This window comes from Odocoileus virginianus, chromosome X (assembly GCF_023699985.2).
Source record: "Odocoileus virginianus isolate 20LAN1187 ecotype Illinois chromosome X, Ovbor_1.2, whole genome shotgun sequence".
Classification (NCBI taxonomy): Eukaryota; Metazoa; Chordata; class Mammalia; order Artiodactyla; family Cervidae; genus Odocoileus; species Odocoileus virginianus.
Window position 1 is genome coordinate 9,899,340 of NC_069708.1, and position 22,544 is coordinate 9,921,883.

The following is a 22,544-nucleotide window of genomic DNA, read 5'->3' on the forward strand; positions in this document are numbered from 1 at the left end:
ATCCACTCCAGTATTCTTGCCTGGAGAATCCCATGGATAGAGGAGCCTGGCGGGCTACAGTCCATGGGGTAGCAAAAGAGTTGGGCATGACTGAGCAACTAAACAACCATCCCCACACACAGTAGGGTGAGCTGCTAAAAACAAACCTCAGCATCTAACTTTCCTCCTGCAAATTCTTCAGTGGCTTCCAGCTGCTTTTGGAAGAATGTCCTAAATCTAAAGACCTTTCATAAATCATCCTCTACCTCGCATCACCCCTCTTCCTTCCCTGTGTCCCAGTCACACTGGCTGGCTTTCTGTTTATTAAGTATCTTCCTGCTTCAGAGCTGGCACACAGGCTGTTCTCTCGGTTTGCAACACTTTTCCATTTCCCACTGTGCTAATCTTAAGTGTTTCTTCTTCACAGAGAACTTTTCTGGTTTCTCCATCTAGGTCAAGACTTTCTGTTAAATCTTCTCTTAGCACCAGGCCCATTTCAGAGCACTTACCACAACAGTAATGTAAAAATTACAGATGTTATAATTGGCTGGCGGGCTGCTAGACTGTAAGCTCATGAGGGCAGATGTCGTACCCATCTTGTTCACTGCTGTATTCCCAGTGCTGAGCACACAGCTGCTACTCAATAAATTTTGATTGAATGGAAAAAAAAAAACTGTGCTGAAAACTACAGTGTAACTTCTCCAGCATAAGTTCCTCAGAGTAATCTGAGACACTGTCTCCTGGGCTATAGTCCTTGTTGTTGTTCAGTTGCCCAGTCATGTCCAACTCTTTGCAACCCCATGGACTGCAGCACATCAGGCCTCCCCATCCCTCATCATCTCCCAAAGTTTGCCCAAGTTCATGTACATTGCATCAGTGATGCCATGCAACCATCTCATCCTCTGTCATACCCTTCTCTGTCTGCCCTCTATCTTTCCCAGCATCAGGGACTTTTCCAGTGAGTAGGCTGGTCGTGCCAGGTGACCAAATACTGGCGCTTCAGCTTCTTTTGTTTGGCTTCCTTAATCCTTAGTTTGGCTCAAACAAAATTCCTTTCTATTCCTATCATAGATTGGTTTACGGATCATTTTTGTTGACAACCATATATATTTGTCCCTCAGCAGCTGTGGAGGATTGATTCCAGGCCCCACTATGGATACCAAATTCTGCAGGTGCTCAAGTCCCTTATGTGAAATGGCATGCATGCTCAGTCGCTTCAGTTGTGTTCAATTCTTTGCAGCTTCAAGGACTGCAGCCCTCCAGGCTCCTCTGTCCATGGGATTCTCCAAGCAAGAATACTGGAGTGGGTTGCCATGACCTTCTCCAGCGGATCTTCCTGACCCAGAGATCAAACCCATGTCTCCTACATTGCAGGCAGATTCTTTACCATCTGAGCCACAAGGGCGGCCCAGTGCAATGTAAATGATACATAAATAGTTGGAAACACAACGTAAATTCTATGTGAACAGTTGATGGCATGCAGCAAATTCAGGTTTTGCTTTCTTGAACTTTCTGAAATTTTTACTTTTTCCCAGTATTTTTGATCCTTAGTGGATTGAATCCATGGTTGTGGAACCTGAGGATAACTGAAGACACAGAGGGCCGACTCGAACGCTGTCCTTGAGACTCAAATTACTTCTATGAAAATCACAATGGTGCTGTTTGGCTTATCTCTAAAGATTTCCTATCCTTTATTCTGGGGCTTCCCTGCTGGGAAAGAATCCGCCTGCAATGCAGGAGACCTGGGTTCAATCCCTGGGTTAGGAAGATCCCCTGGAGAAGAGAAAGGCTACCCACTCCAGTATTCTGGCCTGGAGAATTCCATGGACTGTAGTTGCAAAGAGTCGGACACAACTAAGTGACTTTCACTATCACTATCCTTCATTCTAAATCAGTGGTTTTCTATCTTGGGTGATGTTGCACCCCAAGGAACATCTGGTGATGTCTGGATATATTTTTTGAAAATTAAGAAAAAAATTATTTGTGCTAAGTATCAGTTGCAGCACACAGGCACATCCTTGCATCACGTGAGATCTTCTGTTGAGGCACATGGGCTTAGTTGCTCCGTGGCATGTGGGGGTCTTTGTTCCCCAGCTAGGGATTGAAATTTGCACTGCAAGATGGCTTCTCAACCCTGGACCACCTGGGTAGTCCTTGGATACATTTTTGATTCTCACAACTTGGAGGAGTAGGTGCCACTAGTGGGGGAGAAGCCAAGGATGCTGCTGAACATCTTCCAATGTACAGGTCAGCCTCCACAACAAAGACCTATCTGGTCCCAAATGTTGATAGTTACTCCTACAAATCTGGCCCAAAGAATTGAGAACAGATACTCAAACGAAAACTTGTACATCAAGGTTCACAGGAGCACTGTTTCCAATTAGCCAAAGGGTGGCAACAACCCAAATGTCCACCAACTGATGAATGACTCATCAAATTGTAATATAGTCATACACTGGGATATTATTCAGCCATAAAAAAAGAATATGGTACTAATACAACGTGGATAAATCTAAAAAAAACATTATGCCAAGTGAAAAAAGCCAGACACCAAAGGGCACATATTATTCCCTTTATATGATATATCTATGATAGATAAAAATCCATAGAGCTAGAAATCAGCTAACAGGTTTCCAGAGCCTGGGAGAGTGCAAAATAGAGACTGACTGTTTAATGGGTAGAAAAGGAATCCTTTGGAGGTGATGGAAATGTTTTGGTACTAGAGTTACACAATATTGTGCATGTACTAAATGCCACTAAATTGTACAGTTTAAAATGGTCAATTCTGGGCTTATCTGGTTGCTCAGTGCTAAAGAATCCACATGCCAATTCGGGAGACGTGGATTCAATCCCTGATTAGGGAAGATCCCACATGCCACAGAGCAACTAAGCCTGTGTGCCACAATAATTACTGAGCCAGCAGTTCTAGAGGCCAGGAGTTGCAACTACTGACGCCCATGCATCCTGGAGCCCATACTCCACAAGAGAAGCTCCACAATGAGAAGCCTGCTCAGCACAACTAGAGACTAGCTCCTGTTCACTGCAACTAGAGAAAAGCCCACACAGCAGCAAAGACTTAGGACAGCCAAAACTAGATAACTAAAATAACTAAAACTATTTTTTTAAAAGAGTCAATTCTATGTTATGTGAATTGTTTTGCCTATATTATGTATTTTGCCTCAAATTTTTAAAATGTCAACAGTGCTAGGGTTAAGAAGCCATTGTAAATTTATGTACCAAAGTTATTCTCTTCTTCAATAGGTAAAAGGCAGAGAGGATTGTATCAAAGACAAAAAGCATCAAGCACTATAATGAGGTTTTTTGTTTTTTTTTTTTTAAGGCAGACTGAACCTCACATAGTAACCTCATTTTTTTTTTCTAATAGGAAAATCTTGCCAGGAAAAAAATAATGGCTGTTGCCAGCTCCAAGTAGATTTGTTTTACTGTTACAAAATTATGAAGCTAGATAAGGATTTATAATAAATTGGTGACATCATCTGGACCGCACAGGCATGAATATGCTACCATAATAGCGAGACTCTCAGATTTAATATAGGCCAGAAAATGAAATAATTGTCTTTGAATGTGTGCCTTCACTTGAACTATAAACCTGGGACCTGTCAAATAAAATTAGGCAGTACATTATTAAACAGTCACTTTACAAGCCTTGTCAGTTTGAACACGCATTCCCTGTTTGAAAATATGGAGCTGTATGGCTTGAATTAAAGCTTAGGACTGACCTCAACTGAGAACTAGTTCAGCAATGACTCAAAGAACTTAGAAATTTACTCTAGTAGCTATGAACCATCTTTTCTTCCATTAAGTCTTAGTAAGTGGAGGGGATATGTTTGGGTTCTTTGAAGTAAAGGAGCCAAGGGAATGATGCTGCTATGGTTTAATCACTTCACTCTATCATGTCTGATTCCTTGTGACCCCCATGGACTGCAGCACGCCAGGCTTCCCTGTCCACCACCAACTCCTGGAGCTTGCTCAAACTCATGTCCATCGAGTCAGTGATGTCAACCAACCATCTCATCCTCTGTCGTCCCTTTCTATTCCTGCCTTCAATCTTTCCCAGCATCAGGGTCTTTTCAAATGAGTCAGTTCTTTTTGCATCAGGTGGCCAAAGTATTGGCATTGCAGCATCAGTCATTCCAATGAATATTCATGGCTGACTTCCTTTAGTATGGGCTGGTTTGATCTCCTTGCAGTCCAAGGGACTCTCAGGGGTCTTCTCCAACATTACAGTTCAAAAGCATCAATTCTGCGAGAGTCAGTCTCTCCCATCAGGAATCTTCCGTAAGCCTCTTATCTTTATTCATTAGAGGGCAGACAGAATGAAAACCACAATCACAGAAAACTAATCAAACTGATCACATGGACCACAGCCTTCTCTAACTCAGTGAAACTATGAGCCATGCCATGTAGGGCCACCCAAGACGGATGGGTCATGCTGGAGAGTTCTGACAAAACGTGGTCCACTGGAGAAGGGAATGGCAAACCACTTCCGTATTCTTGCCTTGAGAACCCCATGGTTTAATAATAATAAACAAAAGACTATAACTGGTAGCACTGTCACTGTTTCTCTACAGCACAACCTTATGTTCATGGATCCTAGGACATCAAAGGCATGTTACTATTAAGTATGGAAAATGAAGATGGAAACTGACTTTGTGGATTAAGAATTTATAGGTCAGGGTTTCCTTCTAAGCTAGATAAAACCTATCTCCAAAGACTAAATACCAAAAGAGGAGAAACAGAAAATGTGCTGAGGCATCTTTATATTTTTATGTTAGTTCAGTTCAGTCACTCAGTCATGTCCGACTCTTTGCAACCCCATGGACTGCAGCACGCCAGGCCTCCCTGTCCGTCACCAACTCCTGGAGCTTACTCAAACTCATGTCCATCAAGTCGGTGATACCATCTAACCATCTCCTTTTCTGTCATCCCCTTCTCCTCCCGCCTTCAATCTTTCCCAGCATCAGGATCTTTTCCAATGAGTCAGTTCTTCACATCAGGTGGCCAAGGTACTGGCGACTCAGCTTCAGCATCAGACTTTCCAATGAACACCCAGGACTGATTTCCTTTAGGATGGACTGGTTGGACCTCCTTGCAGTCCAAGGGACTCTCAAGAGTCTTCTCCAACACCACACTTCAAAAACCATCAATTTTTTAGCACTCAGCTTTCTTTATAGTCCAATTCTCACATTCATACATGACTACTGGAAAAACTATAGCTTTGACTAGATGGACCTTGGTTGACAAAGTAACATCTCTGCTTTTGAGTATGCTGTCTAGGTTGGTCATAGCTTTTCTTCCAAGGAGGAAGGCGTCTTTTCATTTCATAGCTGTAGTCACCATCTGCAGTGATTTTGGAGCCCCCAAAAAATAAAGTCTGTCACTGTTTCCATTGTTTCCCCATCTATTTGCCATGAAGTGTTGGGACCGGATGCCATGATCTTAGTTTTCTGAATGTTGAGTTTTAAGCCAACTTTTTCACTCTCTTCTTTCACTTTCATTAAGAGGCTCTGTAGTTCTTCTTTGCTTTCTGCCATAAGGGTGGTGTCATCTGTATATCTGAGGTTACTGGTATTTCTCCCAACAATGTTGATTCCAGCTTGAGTTGGAATCAAGCATTTTATGTTAATTATTCTCTAAAAATATAACCTGTGTGTCTGTTATCATTCAGCAATTCCAGACATTGTTTTCTATACAACAAAGCAAAATAAAGCTGTTTGAAGATTCATGGGTAAATATTATTCTTATTTTGTAAAAGAGGAGTAGGAACATCTTGTAGTTTGCTATTATTGAGAAGGCAAGATGAATTTCTTTTACACGCTTTGTTATTATGGTAAAGACGTGAAATTAGCCATCATAACTGCCTATTAGAGTAATAAATACCATAAATGGCTGCTATCGTACTTAAGCAGTAAGAGAAGTGTGTTCTGACATAGAAAAAAATCTGATGGAAAGTAGATATGACTAAAAATCAAATTCTACTCAAACACTGTAACAAAAACAACCCTCAAATTTTTTAGCAAGAAAACTCCTAAGAAATTGCTTTGTGGAGTACTGAAACCTTTGTCATTTTATCATGAATGTTCCAGTTATTCAGCGGCAGGGGGTGGGGGGAGGAAGAGAGGATGAAAAGATAGGATAAAGTTTTAACGTCTATCTGAAGATGACTACAGATACTTCTGGTACATAATATCTGGTGAGCCTAAACATGCACCTTTGTAAAATTTTCATATTTTCTTTGTGAAAACATTAATTCTCTACTAAAATCTTACACATAATTTAATGTATACATGCTGTTCTTTTTTTGTGACAGCATCTTTCCTTGTTGACTACATACTGTTCTGGTGTTCCACAGTGTATTGTATTCTCTGTGTTATGAAAAACCACAGAGATAAAACCTGTCCATCAAGAAGGGTGACTTTCACCACGGAAGTGGTGTCTTGGGTCCCTTTCTTTGGGGACTTCCCACTGTGTGTTGTGTCCAGCAAGCTTCTGAGTTGAATTTCTTGTTACTTTCACTTGGTGGCTGCCAATCAGGGCTGCTGCCTTTGAGTTACCGCAGCCAAGGACCACTGCTGCTCAGAGGATTTTGATATTTGAGGCACTCCACTATGTGACACAGATGTTTTAGCTGTTACCATAAATGAGGATGAACACTGAGTCATTTCTCTTTTCCTCTCTTCCCACCCCCACACCATACTGTGAGAACATGGTTTTAAGAAAATATTTTCTTTCACACCATAAGATAGTTCCTAAGTTTTTAGTCGACTTTATACACAGCTGATGACTAGGGTGCTCAGAATACAGTTTATTGGAAGAAAATGAAAACTGCCTATGATATAAGGAGACCTAGGTTTGCCTTCTGACTCTTCATTTATAAATTGTAGACTTTAGATAAGACTTTCTCTCATGACTCTATGTTTTTTAGTACATAAAATGAAGATAATAATCCATATTTATACTACAGGGTTCTCTTACAACTCAAGTAAGATAATGGAGAAATATCTATGAGTTATGAACTCTACAGATACTTGTTAATACCAAAATAATTATATATTCATAAGAATCATAAAAACTAAACCTTACTTAAATACTAAATCTCTATATGGTAAATGGAATTTCAATGCCACATACAATGGACACTGATGATGATCTACTGAGAAATGATTCACACAAGTCTGTTCTCATCCCCTCCACCATTTGTAAGACTATGAATTTTTCCATATCATATAAGCAAAAGAAGGATTCCTCTAACACATCTATAAATAATTTCTTCATCCAACATCAAAGAATACTAAAAGAAGTTGACCTCGGTTTAATTTTTCATCTATACTGTATGGTTTCCCAGCTGTGTTCTTTGTTTTCGTGGCTCCTTAATTAATGAGGCCAATGACATGTCTTTTTGATATTTTCCTCTGCTGTCCCTTTGTATGACACATTGAGCTATGTTTGTGAGAACCTTTGCCAAAGCCAGTAAAAACTTCATTGTACACGGCCAGGAAAAAAAAAAAAAGCACACAGTAGCATCTTTTTTTTTTCCTCACTAACAGAGTCAGCAATTAACAAGTATAATCAGACAAACTAAAGCTTAGAGTGTCAAGGATAGATTCTTTGTGATTCAGGATGTTAAGGATGTTTTCAGAGTGCTCACACAAACAGTCAAAATGCTGCTATTACAAGCTGCCATGTGTTTGTAAAAGTAGTGTTTTTGGAAGTGCTTCTCTTATCTCCGGGTGGAAACCTTCCCATCTTTGCAGATTACACAAACAAGCTTTATCCTTTAGCAAGAACTCTATTAACTGCCTGACCGTTTAAACAGACATTTGCTGAGGCATCTTTTAAAGCAAGCACTTACTGATAATGATTTGATGACTGTTCTAAAAAGGAAGAAGGGAAACAAGGAGAAATATGTTGCCCTATCTCAGGGCAGCTCTCTTCGCTACAGGGCCATGATGAAAACCAAGAATCACAGCATTCTCCAAATCCACTTGAAGCTTGAGAGAAAGTAAAAATCAAACCATGATTCCAGTTACTCTCAAAGGTTCTGTTGATAGTTGATGCTGGAGTTAGGACCTGGCATAGATTAGTTCTAGAATTAGCTCTAGAATAAAAAAATGTATTCAGGTTTTAAAAATTTAAAAACTATCAGAGATAGGTATTTTTTGTGAAGGTGGGGACAGAACCAGAATCCCTGAAGGAGTGCTGGAGAAAACACACAAAAGCTGACTCATCACCGTTCAGGAAGATATTTTCCATTTATAATCCTTGGGCTTGCCTACCAGGGCCCAGACTGGCATGGGGTGAGAAAGATGCCCAGAACACAAACATAAGGAAGCACTCTATCTCTAGCACACCCTAGTCCCAGTTTTCCTGCCTACAGAGGCATCTGATCAAATAACTTCATTTTAACTACTGAAAGACGGAACCAATGGAGATCTACGTCTTCAACAAAGACAGTAATGAGCAGAGATCTCTGCATTCTTCCATTATACATTAGGGTTTTCAACATGCTTTCATATATATTCTCACATTATGCCAGCCACAACCTTCTGAGGCTAACAGTGTGCTATGTTATTAATCCCACCACAGAGATAAACAGTCAAAGGCTTTGGCATAGTCAATAAAGCCGAAGTAGATGTTTTCCTGGAACTCTCTTGCTTTTTTGATGATCTACCAGATGTTGGCAATTTGATCTCTGGTTCCTCTGCCTTTTCTAAATCCAGCTTGCACATGTGGAAGTTCACAGTTCACATACTGTTGAAGCCTGGCTTGGAGCATTTTGAGCATTACTTTGCTAGTGTGTGAGATGAATGCAATGGTGTGGTAGTTTAAACATTGTTTGGCATTGCCCTTCATTGGGATTGGAATGAAAACTGACCTCTTCCAGTCCTGGGGCCACTGCAATTTTCCAAAATTGCTGGCACATTGAGTGCAGCATTCTCACAGCATCACCTTTTAGGATTTGAAATAACTCAAATGCAATTCCATCACCTCCACTAGCTTTGTTTGTAGTGATGCTTCCTAAGGCCCACTTGACTTCACATCCCAGGGGCTCTAGGTGAGTGATCACATCACTGTGGTTATCTGAGTCATTAAGATGTTTTTTGTATAGTTCTTCTGTGTATTCCTGCCACCTCTTCTTAATATCTTCAGCTTCTGTTAGGTCCTTACCATTTCTGTCCTTTATTGAGCCCATCTTTGCATGAAATGTTCCCTTGGTATCTCTGATTTTCTTGGAGAAATCCCTAGTCTTTCCCATTCTATTGTTTTCTTCTATTTCTTTGCACTGATCACTGATGAATGTGTTTTTATCTCTCCTTTCTATTCTTTGGAACTCTGCATTCAGATGGATATATCTTTCTTTTTCTCCTTTGCTTTTAGCTTCTCTTCTTTTCTCAGCTATTTCTAAGGCCTCCTCAGACAACCATTTTGCCTTTTTGCATTTCTTTTTCTTGGGGATGGTCTTAATTACTGTCTCCTTACAAACAAAGCTAGCGGATGTGATGGAATTCCAGCTGAGCTATTTCAAATCCTGAAAGATGATGCTGTGAAAGTGCTGCACTCAATATGCCAGCAAATTTGGAAAATTCAGCAGTGGCCACAGGACTGGAAAAGGTCCATTTTCATTCCAATCCCTAAGAAAGGCAATCCCAAAGAAAGCTCAAACTAGTACACAATTGCGCTCATCTCACACGCTAGTAAAGTAATGCTCGAAATTCTCCAAGCCAGGCTTCAGCAATACATGAACCGAGAACTTCCAGATGTTCAAGCTGGTTTTAGAAAAGGCAGAGGAACCAGAGATCAAATTGCCAATATCCGCTGGATCATCGAAAAAGCAAGAGAGTTCCAGAAAAACATCTATTTCTGCTTTATCGACTATGCCAAAGCCTTCGACTGTGTGGATCACAATAAACTGTGGAAAATTCTGAAGGAGATGGGAATACCAGACCACCTGACCTGCCTCTTGAGAAACTGGTATGCAGGTCAGGAAGCAACAGTCAAAACTGGACATGGAACAACAGACTGGTTCCAAATGGGAAAAGGAGTATGTCAAGGCTGTATATTGTCACCCTGCTTATTTAACTTATATGCAGAGTACATCATGAGAAATGCTGGTCTGGAAGAAGCACAAGCTGGAATCAAGATTTCCGGGAGAAATATCAATAACCTCAGATATGCAGATGACACCACCCTTATAGCAGAAAGTGAAGAAGAACTAAAAAGCCTCTTGATGAAAGTGAAAGAGGAGAGTGAAAAAGTTGGCTTAAAGCTTAACATTCAGAAAACTAAGATCATGGCATCTGGTCCCATCACCTCATGGGAAATAGATGGGGAGACAGTAGAAACAATGTCAGACTTTATTTTTTTGGGCTTCAAAATCAATGCAGATGGGACTGCAGCTATGAAATGAAAAGACGCTTCCTCCTTGGAAGAAAAGCTATGACCAACCTAGATACCATACTAAAAAGCAGAGATATTACTTTGCCAACCAAGGTCCATCTAGTCAAAGCTATGGTTTTTCCAGTAGTCATGTATGGATGTAAGAGTTGGACTATAAAGAAAGCTGAGCACCGAAAAATTGATGCTTTTGAAGTGTGGTGTTGGAGAAGACTCTTCGGGGTCCCTTGGACTGCAAGGAGATCCAACCAGTCTATCCTAAAGGAAATCAGTCCTGAATATTCATCAGAAGGACTGATGCTGAAGTTGAAAGACCAATACTTTGGCCACCTGATGTGAAGAACTGACTCATTGGAAAAGATCCTGATGCTGGGAAAGATTGAAGGTGGGAGGAGAAGGGAACAGCAAAGGATGAGATGGTTGGATGGCATCACCAACTCGATGGGCATGAGTTTGAGTAAGCTCTGAGAGTTGGTGATGGACAGGGAAGCCTGGTGTGCTGCAGTCCATGGGGTCACAGAGTTGGATATGACTGAGCAACTGAACTGAATTGAACAGAGATGAACAAACAAGTTTAGAGCAACGGAACAGAGATGAACAAACAAGTTTAGAGCAATGACAGGATTTGATCAAAACAGTAGAGGTAGAACTTGAATTCAGGACTCTTGACTCTCTGTCAAGTACTCTTCTCATTATACTACCCAATACCAACTCTGCCTTTGATGTCCTTTATAACATCAGATTTCATGACCTATGTTGATTAGAATTAATCATCAAGTCACTGCAGTGGCTAGTTAACAAAGAAATAATCTTAAATTTGTCTGTTGTCAACTGTCCATATAACAGCCTTATGAGAAATGAAAAATGGACAAAAAGAATTCATCTAATGGGTCTTAATTCCAGTCTTTAACACTTTACAGGCAACCAAAGCCATTTAAGCCAACCTCAAAGGTGATGTTTTTCCTACTATCATTAGTTGCATAGTACAATCATATTTTTGTTTATGTTATTATCAGTAAGGCCTTAGAAACCATTAGCAGCATACGGGTAACTTTGCTAAGAGTTGTAAAGAAGCTGAGATTAGGGCAGGTTTATATAATACCAAGTTTGAGCCTTCGCTCCCTGTACTAAGAGATGTTCAGAAAAGAGCGGGGGGGGGGGGGCAGTGCGGGGCGGGGGGAGACCCTTTCCAGTGAGCAACCTGTCTCTGCACAGCACTGCTTCAGACAAAACCTTTCTAACACTAACCAGAAACACAATTTAATTGTCCACAAAGGAAAAAAAACTGAGTTGCAAATCTAATTTCCTGTATATAGTAGATTAATGTAGAGAGAATCTAAATTATTTAAAAGTGAAGAGAGACTTACTTCTCCCCATGTTTTCCTGTGGTCTCTGGTAGATCCTTGGATGATGAGTCCCTCTGCAAAACACAGCACACACAGAGTCAGATTCAAGTTCCATTAAAACTGATGTTGTCAACATGAACATTTCAGTGCTTTCCAATCTTGCCCCCTTATATAAATAAAGCTGGTATCTAACCTCAGAAGATGGAAACACAGTATTCTGGAACACATGGGCTCCATATCAGTTGGCTATGACCTTGTTTATCTGGCATTAGTTTCTGCCCTTGCCAAATAAAAGTCATCAAATTGGTCACATGCTTCTCTCATAGGAAAGAAGTGATATCAACAAAAAAAGGTGGATAAAAATGCCAAAAGGCTCAATTTTAATAACAAGGCTAGCGTGTTATTTTTCTGCCTATCCCTGGTTTCTCTTCAGTGTCACCCTGTGACAAATCCAATACCCTTTAGAGAGTAACATTTTCCTGAATGGTGCCAAACAGCAGTACCTCTAATCAAATTATCCCTCCGGCAAAGCAGCCCACAGAGTTACTACCAGTAAACAGCATGAATCAATAATAACTATGAGCTACTGACAATAGAAACTTCGGAGGAGAAAAATACATACTGCAAATGCAGGTATGCATGGAGGAGCAGCGATTCTGTTTCTTTAGGAAAATACACACACAGAAGCTAATTTATACCACAATGGCTTCATTTTCTTACAGGGTTTAATCACAAAACTACCACACATTTACTGTTCACGTGTCACATTCCCAATATGGAGCTAAGCACCAGAGAGGCACAATTCTAATTTATCACCATGTTAAGGAATATATAACCTGCTTAAATCAAACATATAGAGGAGAGTAATGTCATCAACCTGGCCACAGATGACCATTCCCAATTTCAGTTCCCCTCACAAGAAGACCCACTAGCAACTATGCACAGAAAATGTGCATATGCCCATTGTGAAGATGCTAGGCTGAAGCACCCTGCCAGACAACAGAGAGTGAGCAGGACCACATGAGAAGGGTGAGTGGACTGGATCCACCCTGACTACATCACCCTCCTCCCGGGAGGGAGGAGAGGAATATGGATTCCATACTGGGAAAAGAGAGCTAAAGGTGGGCATCCAGCTCCCCTACCATATAGGACACTTCCCCAGAGGCCCACTCAGGTCTTGCCTTATGGAGACCACTGGAGCAATCTGCTGCTTGACTACTGGGAATTGGAAAGAGATGGAGAAGGGGGCGGGGCTCAAAGGAAACAGTGCTCAGGCCTTGGCAAATGGCATTTCTGCTCACATCCATGACTTAGCAAAGATCCTGGCCAGCAGATCTGGCCATTTGCAGAGCTAAGCAGGTGGCCCCTTCTGAGTAGAGAGCTCAGGTGGTAGTTCTACTTGATCTGGATCTACATTCAGTGGAGCCTCTTCTACCATCCAGCCCATGAAGGCAAGCAAATGCCTAGCCCTGCTGAAGTGCTGAGCATAGCCTCCAGTTTCTCCTTCCAGGATGCCTGGCTGGGGAACCAGAGCAGCCATGAACTCATCTTGCAGCCCCGACTGGTCAGACAGCCAAGCTAGTAGTGCTGCCCAATTGCTGAGCATAACCACTGACCCCACAAAACCAGGGAGCTGGAACAGTGACCCTGGGCAACAGAACCCAGCCGATGGAACTGCTAGAAAGGCAGAGCGGAGCATACACTCCCAACTCAGCCATGGAGCCTAGCCTTTCAACCCTGATAAGCAGAGGAACTCAGTCTATGGCCCTGCCCACTTGCTGGAAACAGCCTGTGGTCTTGCCCATGCAGGAAGCCCAGCCAGTAATCTTGCCCAATGAAGAAGGGAAGCCTGCGGTCCCATCCAACAAGGAAGCTCAGCAGCATGCAGCCTTGTTCAACTTCAAGGCAGTGTCTGTGGCCCCACCTAATCCTGAAACACAACTTGAAGCCATGTGAAAACACTCTGTCCTGCCCGGGGCCCTGCTTAAACATAAAATCCAGCCAGCAGTACTACTGGGTTGTGGAGTGCGGTCTGAGATCCCACACAACAATGCGTGACTGCTGAACCAACCCATAGTCCTGCTCAATCATGGACTTGAACCCAACTGGAGGTGATATCATAACTCGGCTAGTGGTCCCATTTCACTGCTGAGCAAAACCAGTAGCCCCACCCAACAGGGAGATGTCACCTAGTAGTCCTGCTTGAACATGGAGCCCAGCCAATAGGCCTACCCAACAGTGGAGCCCAGTCAGTGGCATTTCCCCCAAACTCAGAGCATGGTCTCACTCAATGAGACTCCAAGTACAAGCTAACTGGTCCAGCAGCTGAAAGCTATCATGAGTGGTGAAGGTCTTTCTCTACAGAAGTGAACCTGTAAAGTCTGGAGGAGGAGACTGCTTAAACATATACACAGACACCAATGCAAGGAATCATGAAACAAACAGGTAAACATGACATCACCAAAAGAAACTAAAAGTTACAACAACTGACCCTAATGAAACAGAGGTCTATAAGCTATCTGAAAAAGAATTCAGAAAAATCCTCTTAAAGAATTTTCAGTGAATTACAAGAACACACTGACAACTAAAGAAAATCAGGAAAACAGTACATGAACAAAACAAAAAGTTCAAGAAGTAAATAGGAACCATGAAATAAAATCAGAATCTTCTGGGGGTTGATGGAAGTGTCCACTGTTCTTTTTTTTTTTAACTGTTTATTTTGTATTGGAGTATAGCCAATTAATAAACAATGTTGTGATAGTTTCAATGAACAGCAAAGGGACACAGCCATACATACACATGTATCCATTCTTCCACAAACTCCCCTCCCATCCAGGCTGCCACATAACATTGAGCAGAGTTCCATATCCTATACAGTAGGTCCTGGTTGGTTATCCATTTTAAATCTAGTAATGTGTACATGTCCATCCCAAACTCCTTAACTATCCCTTCCTCTTTTCCTTCCCCCCAACAACCATAAGTTCATTCTCTAAGTCTGTGAGTCTTTTTCAGAAAAAAAAGAAATCTTAGAGCTGAGGAATACAATAACTGAAGAATTCAATAGAATAAAATGGTAATATCTAGCAATAATTACTTTAAATGTAAATGGGTTAAATTCTCCAATCAAAAACAGCATGGCTGAGTGGATAAAATACAAGATTTCAATGATATGCTGTCTACAAGAGACTCACTTTACTTTTATGTCACATATAGGATGAGGTGAAGGGATGGAAATAGATATTCCAAGCAAGTAGAAACCAAAAGAAAGAAGGGATAACTATACTTAGATCATACAAGGTAGACTTTAAGCTAAATACGGTCATGAGAGACAAAGAAGGCCATTATATAAAGAAAAAGGAGTCAATTTCATCATGAAGATATAACAACTGTAAATGTTTATGCACCCAATGTTGGATGCACTTAAATATATAAAGCAAGTACTACTACAAATAAAATGAGAAACAAACAGCAATACAGTAACACGTACTGACTTTATATCCCACTCTCAACAATGGATATATCATCCAAATAGAGAATCAATCAGGAAACAGTGGATTTTAACTATACTACAGACTAAACAGATTAGACAGACAGACAGAGCATTCCCTCCAACAGCAGCAGAATACACATTTTTCTCAAGAATAGAGAAACTTTTTCTAGGATTGATCATATGGTAGGCCAAAAAACAAATTTCAACAAATTCAAGAAGGCAGAAATTATGTAAAGCATCCTTTATAAACACAATGTTATGAAGTTAGTAATCAATAACTAGAGGAAAGCAAGAAAAATTTCAAGTACATGGAAATTAAACAACATCTTCCTGACCAACCAATGGACCAAAGAAGAGAAATCAAAAGGTAAATAAAACAAATCTTGAGACATACAAAAACTGAAAGACAATACAGGAAAACCCATCAGATGCAACAAAAGTAGTTCTAAAAAGTTCATAGTGGTAAATTTATAAAAGAAAAGAAAGATCTCAAAAGAACAACCGAACTTTAGCCGTAAAGAAATTAGTAAAAGAAACTAGCCCAGAATTAGTAGAGGAATTCAATACTAAATATTAGAGCAGAAATAAATACAATAAAGAATAGGAAAGCAACAGAAAAGATTAACAAAACTAAAAGTTGGTTCATTGAAAAGAACAAAACTGACAACTTTTTAGCTAGACCAATAAAAAAGTGAAGATCCAAAGAAATAGAAAGGATCATGAGACTACTATGAACAATTACCACCAACAAATTAAACAACCTAGAAGTACTAGCAAAAAAAAAAAGATGAATAGACCAAAAAAACAGAATCCTGAGTCCAGAAATAAATCCAAGAAGATAAAGTCAACTAATATTTGACAAGGGAGCCAAAAACACTCGATGGGGAAAAAACAGTCTAACAAATGATTCTGGGAAAACTAGATACTCACATTAAAAAAATTTGAAAATGGACCTCCTCCCTTACACCATGGACAAAAATGAACTTTAAATGAACTAAAGGCTTAAACTTAAAACTTGAACTCATAAAAAGTCCTAGAAGAAAACAAAGGGGAAAAAACAGGCCAAAAAAAAAGCACAAATTAATAAGACTACATCAATCTAAGAAGCTTCTGTGGAGAAAAGAAATGATCAACAAAATGAAAAGGCAACCAAAGGAATGGGAGAGTTTATTTGCAAACCACATATCCAATAAAGGGTTAATATTCAAAATATACAATGAACTTACACAACTCAACAGCAGAAAACAATCAAATTTTAAAATGGGCAATGGATCTAAATAAACATCTTTCAAAAAAAAATACACAAATGGCCAACAGGTACATGAAAAGGTGTTCAACATCACTAATCCTGAGAGAAATGTAAATTAAACCACAATGAGGGGTGGGGGAGTTGATTCAAGAGGGAGGGGACATATGTATTCTTATGGCTGTTTCACGTTGTTGTATAGCATAAGTCAACACAATATTGTAAAGCAATTATCCTCCAGTTAAAAATACATTACAAAAATACAATGGAACATCACACCTCACACCTGTTACTATGTCTACTTACAGAAAGATGAGAGATAACAAATGCTAGTGAGAATATGGAGAAAAGGGAACCCTTAGACACTGCTAATGCAAATTTAACCTCCTATAGCCACTGAAGAAAGGAGTATGGAAGTTCCTCAAGAAAATAAAAAACAGAAATAACATGTGATCCAGCAATTCCTCTTTGGGGTATATTTCTGCACCACCATGTTCACTGCAGCAACATTTATAATAGTTGAGACACGGAAATACCTAAATGTCTACCAACAGGTGAAGAGATAAAGAAATGCACATACAAGCACACACACAGGAATATTGTTAGTCATAAGAAAGGGAATTCTAATATCTGTGACAACATAGACGAATCTTTGAGAGCATTAGGCTAAGTGAAATAAGGCAGACACCAAAAAACAAATACTGTATAATCTCACTTCTATGTAGAATCTGAAAAAAAAAATTACAAAAATAGAGAATAGAATGGTGGTGGCAAGGGATGGGGGCGGGGTGGGGGTAAGAATGGGTGAAGATGGTCAAAAGGTACAAACTTCCAATATCAAGATGAGTAATTTCTGGGGATGTAATATATAGTATGATGACTATAGTTATCAATACTTACTGTATATTTGAAAAATGCTAAGAAAGTAGACCTTAAAAGTTCTCAACACATCACACAAAAAATTCTAACTACGTGAGGTGACAGATCAGCTAACTAACCTTTATTGTGGCTATCACTTCACAATATATTTATGAATCAAATCATCACATTGCACAACTTTAACTTATACAATGTTATATATCAAATATATCTCAAATAAAGCTGGGAAAGAAAGAAATTAAGTCTATATGAAATAGGGACACTCAGGGAATAAATATGTGACTGAAACCTGATAACTAGTTGTACAACACTGGAAAATTATTTCTATCTCAAGTTCCTTGCAAAAGGAAGGGGCAGAACTAGATGAATGTTTCCCAAGTTGATGTCCACAGAATGTTAAAAGGTGCATTATTCAAAAACAAGGCTCTGATCAAATAAATGGAAGAAATGATATCTTAAGGTTAAATGGGTTTCTTTATTATAAAACTTTTCAGAGCCTTAAAAACGCTAATAAGCAATGTGATAAAAGTATACGCTCTCCATGTATTTGGCTATACAATCCTTTTCGTAAGCAATCAGTATTTCTTAGGAGTTCTATTCTTGTGAGCTCAGTTTGGGAACCCAGAGAAGATAACTGCTAAAACCTCTTGCAGCTCTGAAATTTCATTACTATCTAACAAGGCATTGATTGTACAGAACAAAAGTAACAAAGTGAATCCAGAAAGAAGTCAAGGGGGTTGATTCTCAGAGTATTTTGGAGCCAAAAGGAACTTGAGAAACCATCTAATGATTTCTCCTCACCCCACCTTTTACTTAAAGCAGCAGATCACTCTCACAAAATCTTATGCAGAACAATAATATATAAAATGGGTTAGGCCCCAAGTCTTCAGGGTGAATTGAAATAGAGGGCTGTGGTCCCACTTACTGGGATTTCTCCTTGAGGGAGCCTAGAAACTTCTTAGGAAAGCAGAGGTTAGTGAGCCCTGACCCTTCTGATTAGCTATTCTGAGAAGACTTTGGGAAAGAGCTGAACTCTCCTACATATTCACAGGAAGGTCCTTCACCCTTCCCAGTATCAACTCAATTTTAAGTCATTCCTCCAAGTCGGACACATAAAATAAGCATTATGTAAAGAAAATCACAAAACTTTTCTCACTCCAGAAAAAAGTACATGATAGTTAATATGCTAAAATGCAACCCCTGTAGAGACAAGAAGCTATTCAAGTGTTAAGCCAGGGAGTTACATGGCTACACTCGGATTTCAAGAAGTTCTGAGTGGCAGCAGTAGGGAAAAGAGGAGATTTGACTGGCGAGACTTCTTGTACTTTATTTCCTGTTTGTCCTTTAATATTTAATAGTCTTTTTGCAAAGAATCAAGCCATTCTCAGTTGTGTTCGGGGAACCACAAAAGGAAGGGCTTTCAGGCCTAAGCCAGGATTTTCAAGAGGACTGGCCTCTCCAGAGGTCAACATGGTGGAGCAAACAGGTTTCAGAGGCAACTCTCTTCCAGGGGAAGACGAAACCAAGGAGGTAACCGTCAGCTGACTCACCTAGTGTTCCAGCAGTAAACTTCCAAAGACCCGAATTTTGTTTTAAAGAAGACAATTTCCTGACAGAGGTATGGAGTTTACCACCTACTGCCAATAAACCCTGGATTCCCCCAGTCCCAGGTTACTATTCTGCTTCTTCTGTTGCCAGGGTTAAGCTAATTTCTTAAAGTAATGGCAACGTACTTAAAAACAACAACAAAGCAGCTTTTAGCCAGACATTAACAAATCTAAATAAAAACCACTGTTCCATGGGTTTACCCAGCCTGGCATTAAACATTCTCGACAAGCAGGTTCTACCTTCATTAGCAGTCACCCTACATTCCAGCCAAACCGGCCTCTACTCATCCCGAAAGTATGCTTTAAACCATTCCAATTCTATGCCTCTGCTCTTCTCTACATTATCCATAACTACTAAAATCCCATTCATCCCTCACTATTAGTAGTGAAGCCTTTCCTCATCCCATGAACAGGAAATCATCTCTTTTCCTTTGAACTAAGACAATGTGGAACTTAGGTGCTATCTCGTACAGATGTGCATACCTTACAGTGTCCATCACACTGCAGTTTTCAGAGGGTAAGTAATTCGTCTTCTACATCTGTGTCTAGGTTGTGCAGGACACCAGATCATTCCCAATGAGAGCTCCAGTGGCCAGACTTAGGGGAGGCTCTCATACCAAGTATGTTTAGGACACTCTTTTTGCCTAAGTTTTCCTTAGTATATAGATCAATGAATCATACTTCAGTCACTTACATACCACCTTAGTTGATTTATTGATTTTTGCTAAATGCATTTATTGTCTTCACTTCAGGTTTCCTTCAATGAAGTCATTTTTTAAAACTTCACTATTCACTTTAGCCTTATCCTGTAAAATACTACGTGAAATCACGAGTTCAATATGTTATCTTTTTCTAATGCATATAAAAATGCATAACTGTTAAAGTTCAAAAACTTTTTCAAGGTTTGCTCTGGTTATTTTGTTTAATTTGTGGAACATTGTTCATTCCTATCTTCAGTCAATTAAAAAAATAGTGGGGGTCTTTTACTTGCCAGGTGCTGTTCTACTCTTTAAAAGGGCTGTTGTTCTCAACTGAAGGTAATTTTCTCCCCAAGAAATGTTCGGCATTATCTACAGATATTTGAGAGGCTGGCGCAGTGGTAAAGAATTCACCTGCCAATGCAGGAGACACAGGTTTGTTCCCTGGGTCGGGAAGATCCCCTGGAGGAGGAAATGGCAACCCACTCCAATATTCCTGCCTGAAAAATCCCATGGACAGAGGAGTCTCGTGGGCTATACTCCTTGGGGCTGCAAAGAGTCAGACACGACTGAGCACACACACACACGAAAGATATTTCTGCTTGTCAAAACTGGGGAGGGATGCTACTGACACCTCAGGGGTTGAGGCCAAGAATACTGCTAAACATTCCACAGTTTCCAGAACAGTCCCCCACAACAGAGAATCATCTGACTCAAAATGTCAACAATATTCAAGTTAAGAAACCCTGCTTCAGAGAAACATGGCAAATGAAAGAGACACATTATCTGCTTTTCTGGAGCTTACAGTCCAGTAACAACGTTACAGATGCTACTACTTTCTTCCAGTACATTCAAGTAAGATTCATTAAGTCTGCAGTTTTCAGGATTTCTTCTCTGTGGTATTAATTTCTTATATAAGGCAGGCATTCTGGTACTGAGAAATTTCCAGAACTCTGGCCTCTTAAGTAATGGCAGGTTTCTCACATTCCCGACAAAGGATCCACTACCAGGTCAGAGTGAGCTTTGCCACCATGTGTCCCAAGATTTGAGACTGCCCTGCCAATTACTAGCTATCTGACCTTGGGCAAGTGATTTAACCTCTCCAAGCCTCTGTTTCTTCATCCATAATGCAATTATTATTGGTAGCCCTAATTTCACAGACTTTGAGGGAAGATTAAATGAGAACAGTCCTTTGTAACAACAAATAAACAGTGAACAGGACCTGTGAGGAGGGTAACAAAGATTTTCATTGCCCCAAATGTCTTCGTTCAGTGTAGTTCTGGTGGTTGATCTGGTTCAACACATTCAGTTTAGTTCAGTTGCTCAGTCATGTCTCACTCTTTGCGACCCCATGGACTGCAGCACGCCAGGCTTCCCTGTCCATCACCAGCTCCAGGAGTTTACTCAAACTCATGTCCACTGAGTTGGTGATGCCATCCAACCATCTCATCCTCTGTTGTCCCCTTCTCCTCCCTCTTTTAATCCTTCCCAGCATTAGGGTCTTTTCAAATGAGTTAGCTCTTCACATCAGGTGGCTAAAGTATTGGAGTTTCAGCTTCAACATCAGTCCTTCCAATGAATATTCAGGACTGATCTCCTTTAGGATGGACTGGGTGGATCTCCTTGCAGTCCAAAGGACTCTCAAGAGTCTTCTCCAACATCACACTTCAAAAGTATCAATTCTTTGGTGCTCAGCTTTCTTTATAGTCCAAATCTCATATCCATACATGACTACTGGAAAAACCATAGCCTTGACTAGACAGACCTTTGTTGGCAAAGTAATTATTAAGTGTAAATATTACTACTTAAGACAGAGAGTAGAATACTATATATTTAATGAGCTGAATTAAAAAAAATAAAATTTGATTTCAAAGTTTCAGCATCAGTTGCATGTCCTATTTAAGTTTGGAATGTGTGCCCTCAGTTCTTTAAGAGCTTCCTTTGCCATTTTTGCTGTCCTTAAATGTGTTTGTGCCTCTTTTCCCAAGCTTCCAGTGACAATCAGAGCCTGGAAACTCCCAATCCTGGTAGCGATTCTTCTTTCAGTAATCCTCTGAGATTCAATTACGTCTGGCTCTTTAATAGTTCTGAAACACTGAAGGGTACATTTGAATTTGTAGAGAAGCACTTCTGATGACGGTTTTATTTTCGAGCCACATGGCTCTCTCATGGCTGATTAGGTAGGTCAATCACTTCCCTGTCCTCCCCTGCAGAGGACTCAGATACTTGTATTAATTTCTGGACATCCTACTAAAGGCTGTGCCAGTCATAGTCTCCTGCTCTTCCCCATGCCCCAAAGTCCTTTCGATTTTGAAGAGTAAGTGGGCCTACGGGCCCTGTGGCATACTCTAGAGTTGAGGAAATCCATTGTCTCTTCATGGTGTCTCTTAAAGCCCCAGCTCTCTTTAGCTGCCAAAGGGTCTTCTATAAGAGGTGAGTTTACTCCACCAGGTTCCTCAGATCTTCCCTTCTGCATGTTCTCCACTTCCACATCCTCCAAATAATAAAGACAAGACTCTACTGGTATATGTTGTATATCTACAACAGTAAAGCCATTTCATATGCATCATCTCATGAGTGCTCACAACAATAACTTTTGATAAGTGACAAACTAAATTTCAAAGAAACTGACTCACACGTGTTCACATCATCAGTAAGGAGGAGGGTCCCAGGACTGTTGTTTTTAGTTCATCAACACATTTACATCAATTTGGTACACTTTCATACACGTAAAGCTCAAAGACTTCACAAACACACCTACTCTAACCAGCATCCAGATTAAGATTTGGAACATACTCCACAGGATTTTAACCGAGGGGTTCCGACACCAAGTCCAGTGCTCCTCAAATCATACCTGTAAATCATACATGTAGGCATTCAACA

The 22,544-nt window shown here is 40.2% G+C and overlaps 1 protein-coding gene across 2 annotated transcripts in view; it reads right to left on the reverse strand.

Annotated features, from left to right (window-relative positions):
- PRRG1 (proline rich and Gla domain 1) overlaps positions 1-22,544 on the reverse strand; it is a 159,223-nt gene that overhangs the window by 80,037 nt on the left and 56,642 nt on the right. For both annotated transcript variants that reach the window (XM_020903192.2, XM_020903193.2), the window contains exon 2: positions 11,763-11,815. In XM_020903192.2, the coding sequence (XP_020758851.2) occupies positions 11,763-11,815 (53 nt within the window). The remainder of the gene's footprint in view (positions 1-11,762; positions 11,816-22,544) is intronic.